The following is a 12621-nucleotide window of genomic DNA, read 5'->3' on the forward strand; positions in this document are numbered from 1 at the left end:
GCGCAAGTCGGGGGGAGGAAAGACCGGCAGCATGAGTCGGGTGGGCGGGGGGGGGGGGGGGGGGGTGAGACTGGCAGTGCGGGGTGGGCGGGGGTGAATTTATTAATGCTTTTCTCCTATTATTTATTAACTTTTCTTCCATCACTGGTTTATCTGCTTGTGAACATTTTCATTCCTAATATTGTATATTAAATGGCAATGAGAATAACATCACAATTTATTCTTGGTATCAAACTTCAATATTTTAGATATTGCTCCCTTTCACCATTCTGATACTGCTTTCTTATAATAAAAGGCCATTCATTCAGCCTGTCAAGGATCTCCACCACACAGGACACACTCTGTTCTCGCTGCTGCCATCAGGAAAGAGGTACAGGTGCCACAAGACTCGTACCATCAGGTTCAGGAACAGTTGCCACCCCTCCATCAGACACCTAAACTACAAACTTAATCAGAGATTCATCTAAGGACAATTACTTTGCACATTATTTATTACTGAATATTTATTTTCTCGATGTTTTATGTTTGCTCTTCCTTCTTGCTTACATTTCTTTTGTATACATATCTTTTCTTGAGTACACTTTTTTTGTACTAGAGTAACCCCATTTTCTGAAACCTGTTCTGTTTCATATGTCTATAATTTCCCCAAATTGTCATAAAATATTTCTATCCCAGGGATGTTTTGTAGTAACCAAAAATAAAACTTTTAACTTGCCATATCTGGGATGCGGAAGAAAGCCAGAGAATCAGAAGCCACGGAATGAATCCGCATGAATACAGTACTGCAAGTCAGGACTGAAGCTGGGTTGTTGGAGCTGTGAGTGGGTTGGTCTTGTTTAATATGACATTTCAAATTAATTTGTCAGTTTTAAAATGTTTATTCACCTAAAATTTCATTGTGAACATGGATTAATTTCATTTTATTCTGTTGTGTGAGTTGTTATAAATGGAATTTTCTTCAACCAGTTTTTACTTTTTTTCTTCAGTACAGCATCCTCGGTTGAAATAAATGGGTGACTGGGCTTAATTTCAATGACCACCAGCACAGATTAGTTGGGATGAATAACCTTGGCTATTCCAAATACAAGCAAATAAAAACACTTGCTGCTTCCACAACTCTCAATGCAGTATGGCTACTGTTCAATTATTACTGGCCTGATTTAATGTAACCTGTGGTTTTAGTTAAACATTCCTCAATTTCTGTTCCAAAGGGTTGCTTATTAAAATGTAAGTTTTTAAAATTAAAAATCACACCTCTGATCCAATCCAAATCTTTGCAAATGAAATAAACTGAAGAAACAAAAGGAGGCTTGTTTCGCCATGAGCCTGTTCAGCCAGAGATTTGTTCATTTGTAAGTTTTATGTGTGCCACTTGTCTTCTCTCGTACTCTCTCTTTGCCCTGCCCATTTCCTTTTTTACTTCTCCTCTGAACTACAGTATCTACATTTTCTAATTGACACAATCTTTTTTGTCTTTACTTCAGTTCTGCTCTCTTTGGGCCCACTGAACTGTCTTCAAGCATCTCATCTTTCTCTCTCTTGGAAATGCTCTTACGCTGGCTTTGAAATGTCTTTTTATCAGCCAATGACAGTTTAATTACAGCTTATCCTGCCATTCTTTCATTCTAATTTACTGGGTCAGATCAGTTCTCATTCCTTTGAAATTAACTTTTATTTTCCTTGGAGTGAATAATGTACTTTTCTCACAACTACCCTAACCCTTTTGAACACCATGTCTGCTGTTCCTCCACCAATACTTACTCCATTACTATATTGTCCCCTTCATTATCTTTGATATCTTAATATCTCTGTTCTGTTTTTTGCTTATCTCAGATCTGCCTGGAAATTTGCTTCTCGATGTCTTTCCCATTAGATTATGGCATATATAGTTGCCACAATACTGTAATGGTGTTTCAACAAAATCAATTTAGTCTCTGCCCATGAGTGCTAAGGACATTCTCCAGTACTCTACTTAATCAATTCTGCCACCCCACTCCTTTCATCCTTTCCCATCTTTCTTGAATACAGCCAATAAAGGAATATTTTGCATCTTGTCCTCTTTTTTTAAGATAGGCCTTCATCATTACCCATACACCACTGACCCATGTGCCTAACGTCACCTGCAGCTCTCCAAATACATTATTTAATGCATTTTGTGTGCTAACATAAATGAGCTATATACCTTTTTATAGCTTCTGAAACTCTCTTAGCAGACTATGAGAACTATTCTATTTCTTGCTAGAGTTTCATCCATCCAACCCAAATCCCTTTGCATCTTTTCACCCTGACATTCAAGCTCAAGGTGCTGTGTGGGAGACAATTAAAACATGCACAAATGCCTGTCAGCCACTGTAATTATGGAATTCCCTATAAATACTGCTTTTCTATTTCTGTTGTTGCTTCTCTTCAGTCCTTACCTCCATTGCATCGTGTCTTGGAATAATATTTATCATAGTGACAAAGTAACTCTTGATTTTCCTGCCTTTTTGGATGACCACTCACTTCTTATACCAAACATTGCCTGCAGGGTAGCTTCCTGCTTGGAATGCCCACCTGCAGCAGCTCATGCCTCTCTAATGCTGCAGTGACCTCACCAATCTTGGAAATTGTAAGCACAAGACTGATATATTAGAAGCACTTTCTATACATCACTCCCTAAAGTGTCCCAAAGTTTTCCGAACATACATGAAAATGACATGCTATACATTTTGGTTGTCTACTTCCTTTGCAGATACCTCTATCGATTTTTTTTTTAACTGTGAAGCTTACACTTTTATGCTCAACAACTGTCACCTTCTCATTAATTTAAGCCTCTAGATTAATTTAGACTACTAAAATGGTTACACCAATTTTTCTTGCTCAAATCCTTACAATTTATACTGAGCGGTAAATGAATTCATGTGCAAGCGATGCTAAAGCACAAGATAAAACACTTTCTAAAAGGCACACATTCAGTTATCACAAATCACTTAAGTTCAGAAAGAACAAATTAAATTCTAAAAAGTCAGCCAGTTAAACATGAGACATTTTGTCCTATAATACTAAAGGGTATAATTGTGTTGTGCTATGGATTTCCTGTAAATGTACTAATAGACAATCATGTTTATATTTTAAGTAGAATTTGTATTTGCAATATTCCCTGCAGACTTTCTGTAGGGTGCAAGGGTGGTGAGGGAAGGAGAAAAGCATAACAGCATGCAGATTAGTAGATAATTACAGATACCAGCAAATTTGAGGGAGATGCAGCTGTTATGTGTAATGGCATAATCATAATCCAAATCTTCACCCTCTAGGTTAGCTCAACTGGAAGGTTAAAGAAGGAAGTGACATTTAGTTCACAGCAACAGCTGCTGCTTTTGTTTTGTTTGATACAGATAGAAAGACTAAGAAAGGAGGATGAAGGAATAAAAGACTGTGCCCTTGAACTTTACTTGATGGCTCAATTTGATTTGCTGCAAGTTGCTTTGGAAGGGGCAACTTCCACGAACTACATCTTTTTGCAGTACTTCAAAAAGTAAGCCCGTGCTTTTGAATGCAGAACCGTGCAAGTACATTAGAAGTCACTTAAAAATTGGTTCCTCCCAAGCAGTGGACTGGCACTGTGAATTGTAATGCTTTCTCCTAGTGAAAAGCACATTTTCCGTTGCAATATCAAATTTTCTGATGCCTCTATTCTTGAACAGATCAAGGAATAGGAATTAAATGTTAAGAGTGCTGGTTGAATCCTCTGGTTGCATTGTAAACGAGCAAATGTTTTTGTGCAGGAACATGCAGGGGCTGGAATCACTTATACCCACAGTAGACACTCTTTTCCTGAATCTGACATCATGGACATTATATCAACATTCAAATAAAAATTGAAATTTTGCTATCAGAAAGCCATTTCAGCGTCGTTTAATTGAAAGATACAAAAGGTCTCCCTGGAGATGCCAAGATTTGTGAGGGAAACCTGGTCTTTTTAGATGCAACGAAAATGAGGGTGGTAAGGTAGTTGCTTGCTCCACAGTCTCAAATTTTATTTCTAATATAAAAAGCCCCAGTAACCAGTCAATGAATTTTGCAAAAGGCACGACAATAAAACCTTCAGCTGTGATCCTCTCTCAAATGTTGCCAGTTAGTCGCATATACAAGAAAACTGCATATAGCAATCTATGCTTTCCTCCCCTTTAGAATTTTATGGAATAAAAATAGTGTGCATAATTTCCTGAAATATATCTAACACACATGTAGGTCAAATTAAGCAATCCTAAAGGAAGTGTAAAGAGTTAAAATTTCTACTAAATGAATCACTACTGTTCTTTATACTAACATCCTCTGAAATGCTTTACATTTCAGTTTCACTTTGTCTTCGATTTATTCCTTTTAACCCATACATTTGTTAAGATCAAACATTGTGTTTGATCAACTTAGTATTCAGATTTTGTAAATTTCTCTGCTGCAAGTCCAAGACATATAACCCTACAGATACCATTGAATTATTAAAGATTACAAAGGAGATGGAAAATATTTTTAGAATCATGCGGCAGAGGTGGTGGTTATGATGTTCACTATGCTTAATCTTCAAGAGCTATAAAACATTTCATACGTACTTCATTGACTGAGAGAAGCTTTTGGATGGCTCTCAGTCAGAAAAGGTTTTTTAAATGCAAGTTTTTATTTATTCAGTTGTGATTTACATGATGCAGGCAGACAGAGTGCTGAAAAAGATGTTTGGCATTCTTGTTCAGGACACTGAGTACAGGAGCAGGGGCATAATATTACAACTATGCAAGATGGTGAGACTGCTCTTGGGAGTACTGTATGCAGTTATTGTCACCCAGATATACAAAAAATATAATTAAGCTGGAAAGGGTGCAGAAAATATTCAAGAGAATTTTACTGGAAAGAATAGGCTTGAATTAAAAGGAGAGGCTAGCGAGATTGGAACTTTTAACCCTCAGACAAAGGAGGTGAAATAGAGTTGGGAGGGACCTTATAAAAACTTTTGAAATCATGTGAGGCAAAGATAAGGTGAATAGTCTGTTACAAACTAACAACCCTCTTAATTTTGCCAGGGACTAAAGAGACATCGTTAGTGCAATTTTACCAGACAATCATGTTTATATTTTAAGAGAATTTGTATTTGCAATATTCCCTGCAGACTTTCTGTAGGGTGCAAGGGTGGCGAGGGAAGGAGAAAAGCATAACAGCATGCAGATTAGTAGATAATTACAGATACCAGCAAACTTAAACTATAATAATATGACATTTCTTCTTATATTTAAAATTTCAGCTTCAAAAGCTACAAAATATATGTAACCCTCAGAATAATCTGCTCAGATGGTTTTTTTTTTCAAGTTTTCTTATTTTAAAAATTGAGTAAGTTAGGTGGGGTGTTTTTTTAAAAATATACACACACTAGAATATAGATTTTTCATGTATTTTCTGCTTTCACCCAGTGCAGTGGAGTGGAACCACATTTATACAGTTTGAAGATTATCTTAAGAGAGGGGGGGACAGGAGAGAGGGAGGGGGGAAGAGAGGGAGAGGGAGGGGGGCCCAGAGCGGGAGGGGGGGCCCAGAGCGGGAGGGGGGCCCAGAGCGGGAGGGGGGCCCAGAGCGGGAGGGGGGCCCAGAGCGGGAGGGGGGGGCCCAGAGCGGGAGGGGGGGCCCAGAGCGGGAGGGGGGGCCCAGAGCGGGAGGGGGGGCCCAGAGCGGGAGGGGGGGGCCCAGAGCGGGAGGGGGGCCCAGAGCGGGAGGGGGGCCCAGAGCGGGAGGGGGGGCCCAGAGCGGGAGGGGGGCCCAGAGCGGGAGGGGGCCCAGAGCGGGAGGGGGGCCCAGAGCGGGAGGGGGGCCCAGAGCGGGAGGGGGGCCCAGAGCGGGAGGGGGGCCCAGAGCGAGAGGGGGGCCCAGAGCGGGAGGGGGGCCCAGAGCGGGAGGGGGGCCCAGAGCGGGAGGGGGGCCCAGAGCGGGAGGGGGGCCCAGAGCGGGAGGGGGGCCCAGAGCGGGAGGGGGGCCCAGAGCGGGAGGGGGGCCCAGAGCGGGAGGGGGGCCCAGAGCGGGAGGGGGGCCCAGAGCGAGAGGGGGGCCAAAGAGAGAGGGGGGGAAAGGGGCCAGAGAGAGAGGGGGAAAGGGACCAGAGAGAGAGGGGGAAAGGGACCAGAGAGAGAAGGGGAAAGGGGCCAGAGATAGATGGGCCAGAGAGATAGATGGGCCAGAGAGATAGATGGGCCAGAGAGATAGATGGGCCAGAGAGATAGATGGGCCAGAGAGATAGATGGGCCAGAGAGATAGATGGGCCAGAGAGATAGATGGGCCAGAGAGATAGAGTGAGGGGGGGGGCAGAGAGATAGAGAGAGGGGGGGCCAGAGAAGGGGGGGCGGAGAGAGAGAGAGGGGGGCCAGAGAGAGGGGGGCAGAGAGAAAGGGGCCAGAGAGAGGGGGGCCAGAGAGAGAGACAGAGAGAGAGACAGAGAGAGGACAGAGAGAGAGAGAGTGAGAGAAAGAGAGGGAGACAGTGAGAGATGGGGGGAGGAGAGTGAGAGAGAGAGAGAGAGAGAGAGAGAGAGAGTGACAGAGAGACAGATACACATGTGATATTGCATTCTCAGTTTCGTTCATTTTTCATTGTACTGTATTTATTATAAAACAAAAAAAATTGGAAAAAAAAGAGAAAATGTCAGCATTATCCTGCTTGAAGGTCTTAAATTTTCACCAGAAATAATTATAAAGAACTTTTAAATATATCTTCAGGCCTATTTAACTCCTATTTCTTTTGATGATTTGTCTTTCAGAGATTTTTTTTCTTCACACGAGTTTTCTTTTCAATAAATACTTTCGGAATCTGTCTTTAAGTGTCAGTCAGAAGTGGACTTACACATTTCAAAGCCACTTATTATGTGTTCTAATTTTCTAGGAGTAACATAGGCCTCCACAGGCAATATCGCTGCTGGTCATTTTTGTATCTTAACAGAATGGCACTTTGTCTCTTATTTCAATAATATTTCTGGCAAATCTCATGTCACATGGTATGTGACATCATTTCCGTGTTTGAAGTTCATAATGTTTTTTCATACTGGTGTGCGAAAAGCATCCAAGTCCACCTATTTACAGAATCAAATTAATTAACTTTGTTTGATGGTTCTCTCCTGGTTCCCGGCTTTCTGGAATTTACTAACAAAATGGCTTCTGGTATACTCAAAACAAGCAATCCATTGTCCCACTTATCTCAAGAACCATCATAAAAATCTTTCATTTCTTCTCCTTACAATGCAATATCAGACTCTTCAGATTTCAAACTGGCTTCTGAAGCCAATAGTGTTTAAAATGCAAATGAGTTTGTTGATACTGAAGCCAGCTACCAAAGAACCATGTGTGTTTAAAAAGCTAATATGTTGTCTTTGTGCCCCTGTTACAACCCAAAACTAACTTATTAAACCATGTCTTGATGAAATATAGTTTTAACATTAAACTAAGGATTAATATTAACACAGATCCATTACAAGTCATAGCCTTTTTCCTTGGGTAGGTAAATCTAAAACTAGAGGCAGCGCTTTAAGATGAGAGGGGAAGAATTAAAAAGGACTTTTGGGGAACCTTCTTCACTCAAAGGGTTGTGGGTATATGGAATGAGTTTCCAGAGGAAGTGACTTAAATGGGTACTATAGTCACGTTCATGAGGCATGGATTAAAAAGGTTTAGAGGGATCTAGGCTGAATGCAAGCATGTGGGACTATCTTCGACGGCATGGACTATTTGACCTAAATGCCTGTTTCTTTGTGGTAGAACTCTATGATGCCTCATAATGCCATTACAATCTCTTATTCAAATTGCTTCAACCTGGTTTCCATAATGTCTAGAATACTGAGGCTTAACAGAACTGTGGTGCACTTGCTTCGTCATCTCTGCTGCCAGTACTGTTTCACTGCCATCCAATGCATCTTTTCCACTTTCCCTTCTAGCTCACTCAACAGCAATTCTCCATTGTTTGCAACAGCTTCTCCTACTGTTAGGACCAGTGTACGACTGAACCCACTGCTAACTTGAGATTCAATGTTGCAAAGTGAAGATGTTATCTCAACATGCAATATCAGATGAGCCTAATTATTTTAGTCCATGGAAGTATAATTAAAGGAATGATCTATACAAGTAAACATTTATGGAGTACTGAAATTATTAAACTTGACTCACATTTCTATTTGTAAAAATACTTATACCAAAGCCATATGGGGATAGTAAGTTCATTGGTCACATAGGTGTATTTGGGCGTGCGGGCTTGTGAGCCGGAAGGACCTGTTACCATTCTCTCTAAATTAAAAATTAAGTTAAAAGTACCATGACTTTTCTGCATTTTATCATTATGAAACAAATGTCCCCTAAATCACAAAATAAATGTTGACAAATATAACAATTATATTATTTCCTATGATATTCATTAAAACTTGCTGGATTTTTAAAATACATGTACACAAAAGGAAGGAAAAGTGTGGTATGACAAAAAAATTCAATAGTTTTATTGAACATTCCACACCCCCACTACTCTGACAAAGTCCCAAATTCCTCCCCCCAAGTATTCTCTGCACTTCAAGTGTTTCAGTAGGAATATATTTTTTTCAATATTTATGGATGTAATTTCATATATGATATATAACTGTTAAAACTTGCATATTAAATCAGGACAAGAGTGCTGCAGCACGATGCATCAATTGTGATCATTTTAAAACACAGAATATTTGCAGGACTTGCAGAATGCTTTTTGCAGAAAGCAACAAAGTTGCAGAATACAGGTTGCCTGGGAACATATGATCTTTGCAGGCAGGCAGAGAAGAGTTTTGCTCTTAGAGAGGGAAGGTGGGAAACAGAGAGGAGAGCGACAGAAATCCGTTCCAGAGGGACAAAGAAACGTGTTCTTTTAAAGCAACTATACTTTATTAGCTATAGAACTCAATCACGACTGCGTGGAGGCATCCATCTTGAATCCAACCAAAGCTGCTACAAATAGTCCCCGACTCCCTCTAGTTGTCAGGAGGATCACTAGCACTCTATCATTACAACAATTATATTTGTTTATACTCTCTTGAAAGATCTTTGAATGGTTTGCTGTATTAAAGCAATAAGAACTCATTACTGTTCACATAGGATAGGGATGCTCCATCTTAAAGTAAAGCTTAGCAGTCAGGACAGGATGACACAGAATGGTGAGGAACTTGCTTTAATGAACAACAATAAATTCTACCTTTCTCTCTCAGGATACAGAACTTACGTTTTTGCTGTGACATCAACGTATTGGCCTGGTCGGAAATGAGCAGCATATAGAGGAGTACCTATCACAAATATAAAATCAAATGAAAGGCAACCACATATTATCATAACTCCACAATTAAAATTTAGATTACTGAGGATTAAGTAAACATGGAAGTTAAGTAAATCAATTAAGTTATTTGTATCATTTCCTGATCATCTTCTCAAAATGTTAGCCAGGAAAAATCTACCAATTATAATCCAGTACCCATGCCAAAAAAAAAATTGTATAAATCAGACACTGACTGGGTTAACAAATTTGGAGAAATCAACCAATGAAAAAAAGACAGATGGAGGACATAAAAAAGGCCATGATCTCACCACCTTTGCCAAAATTCTGACAATTCAGAAAGTGACTGAGGAAAATTAACCTGGACACCTTTTCTCTCCATCACTGTTGAAGCTATATTCTTTAAATCTAGATGTTGGTTACACAAAAGACCATAGTGCAGTGGTTTTCAACCTTTATCTTTCCACTCACATACCACTTTAAGTAATCCCTATGCCATAGGTACTCTGTGATTAGTAAGGGATTGCTAAAGGTGGTATGTGAGTGGGAAGGGAAGGTTTAGAATCACTGCTCTAGACCCAATTGTTACTGAAATATTTTGCTTGAGAAAAATTATCATTGACCTTTGGAGTTATGAAACCGTGCACATAACAAGTCAATTAGGTACAATGAAAACAGTAGTTTTCAAAATTTTCTTTCCACCCACATACCATCTTAAGCAATCCCTTACTAATCACAGAGCATCTATGACATAGGGAATACTTAAAGTGGTTTATGAGTGGAAAGAAAAAGGTTGAGAACCTGTGACAGAGTATTTAGAGGTGGTTTGAGAGGAATTGTTAGAGCAGGTTGCACACAAACATTTTAAAACACAGAATATTTGCAGGACTTGCAGAATGCTTTTTGCAGAAAGCAACAAAGTTGCAGAATACAGGTTGCCTGGGAACATATGATCTTTGCAGGCAGGCAGAGAAGAGTTTTGCTCTTAGAGAGGGAAGGTGTGAAACAGAGAGGAGAGCAACAGAAATCCATTCCAGTGGGACAAGCTGGCAAACTTTGGAAGGCTGCCTGGTCAAAGGAGAAGACAGACGGGTGAAAGGTGACCTGAAAGAAAGAGGATCATCTGGAGAACCCTGAAGGGGGCAAGTTTCGTCAGCAAGACTGATTGAGAAGGAATCAGTTGCGGATGTCCTGGAAAAGGAATCTCTCTCTGAAAACCAGCAAGAACCCTCCTGAGGGGTAACTATTTGCCTGTTAAGCACCAAAGACTAGTGAACTTTGTTAATGCCAACTTCTGTGCATAGTACAAGAATTGCCTGCAACCAGTGAGATTGGACTAAGATCCAAAGAACTTTTCTAATCTTAAATATACATTACACACACCTGTGCTTAGTATTAGAGGGGTTAGGATGATTAAGTAATAAGTTACAGTTGAATTCTGTTTTCTTATTCAAATATAATTGAAAACTACTTTTGTTTACGTAACCCCGTGTTGAGATGCATATCCATTGCTGCTAGTTTTGGGGGTCCTCTGGACTCTGCAACAAACCACTGCCATAGTGTTTCAACTGCTGAAAAGCTATGAAAGGGAAATGTAAAAAGACTTCAGATACTGGAAATCTGAAATAAAAAAAATTGATGGAAACACTCAGCAAGTCCAGCAGCATCTTTGAAATGAGAAACAAAGTTCAAGTCCATTTTTGCTTCAGACAAAGAAAAAAATTGCTCACAATAAACTGGCCAAATTAGACATGAGCAGGAGAAGACCACTCAGCCTCTCAACCCTGCTCCACCATTTAAAAAGATAGAGTTTGCTCCGAGTGCAAAGTCAACTCCATTTTCACATACAATGATAACCTTTAACCATTTTGCCTATATATTACCCCCTTTTTACCCCCTCCATAAATCTTCGTCCGCGAAGCCAAGCCAAAGAAAAGAAAGAAAAAAAGCAAACTTGGTCTTTGCAATATTCAATGACTCTGTCCCTGATCCAGCACTGGACTTTGAACAGATTATTCTCAAAATAGTCAGAATCATCTGGATTTGGAACTGCATTTCACTTGCTAAAATCAGAATGTTTTCAACTTTTCAAAAAAACTTTCAGTATTTTGTTATACAAAGATTCATGACCCTCAAAAAAAAAATTCTTCATTAAATCAGTGACTCCTGGTTCTTGATTGTTCTGTTAGAGGAAACATCCTCTTCACATTCAACTGCAAGACCATTCAGGATTATGTGTCTTAACAAATAACCTCTTTTTTTTTACACCTCAGACTGCAGAGTAAGCACAGTTCAAGCTTTTGTCCAAAGAGAACTTTCCATTCCAGGTATTAATCTTCTTTTAAGTTAGATTATCCATGTAACACAGTACTCCAGATGTGGCCTCACCAATACCACAAATATTCTAATATTCCCCTGAGCTGTTATCAGTTTACTTAGTGATATAATGATAGCTAGCTTTATACCAACATAACCTCCCAGACCTTTCCTAAAATAGGGTCATAAAATCTTTCATTTTCATCTAGATAAAGTCTTCATTTTGACATTCTTGCATGTACTTCGTGACTTGATGTGCAATTCAGTCACTCACTGGCATCTAGTGCTCTGGTCTATTTATTTTGGGAGACAACTTAGAACTTGACCATGGCAACTGACGAATTTAAATTCATAATATTTAATAAAAGCATCTGTACTCGTTACCATTTTCTTTGTGAAACCTATCTGGTCTACAAATAGAAATGTGTTGTCTACACAGTCAGAAATCCACATCAACCATGGCAATACGACTGATTTTTAACTACCTTCAAAACAGCCTCTCCTATTCAATGGAATTAGGGATGGCCAGTGAACACATAATAATAACATAATAACATAACAATTACAGCACGCAAACAGGCCATTAGGCCCTTCTAGTCCGCACTGAACCAAACACCCCTTTCTAGTCCCACCTCCCTGCACAATGCCCATAACCCTCCATCTTCTTCTCATCCATATACCTGTCCAACCTTTTCTTAAATAATACAATTGACTCCACCGCCACTATTTCTCCCGGAAGATCATTCCACACGGCTACCACTCTCTGAGTAAAGAAGTTCCCCCTCATGTTACCTCTAAACCTCTGCCCCTTAATTCTTAACTCATGTCCTCTTGTTTTAATCTTTCCTCCTCTTAACGGAAATAGTCTATCCACATCCACTCTGTCTATCCCTTTCATAACCTTAAATACTTCTATCAAATCCCCTCTCAACCTTCTACGCTCCAAAGAATAAAGACCTAATCTGTCCAATCTCTCCCTATACTCTAGATGCTTAAACCCAGGTAACATTCTGGTAA

General features: G+C 39.8%; 1 protein-coding gene across 3 annotated transcripts in view; it reads right to left on the reverse strand.

Annotated features, from left to right (window-relative positions):
* Positions 1-12621, reverse strand: part of mrpl3 (mitochondrial ribosomal protein L3) — a 79667-nt gene that overhangs the window by 29416 nt on the left and 37630 nt on the right. For all 3 annotated transcript variants that reach the window (XR_011348777.1, XM_069911246.1, XM_069911252.1), the window contains one exon: positions 9241-9301. Coding sequence is in view for 2 of the 3 variants with exons in the window: in XM_069911246.1 (XP_069767347.1) it covers positions 9241-9301 (61 nt within the window). In the remaining variant the exon portion in view is untranslated. The remainder of the gene's footprint in view (positions 1-9240; positions 9302-12621) is intronic.

This window comes from Narcine bancroftii, chromosome 1 (genome assembly GCF_036971445.1).
Source record: "Narcine bancroftii isolate sNarBan1 chromosome 1, sNarBan1.hap1, whole genome shotgun sequence".
NCBI classification, from domain to species: Eukaryota; Metazoa; Chordata; class Chondrichthyes; order Torpediniformes; family Narcinidae; genus Narcine; species Narcine bancroftii.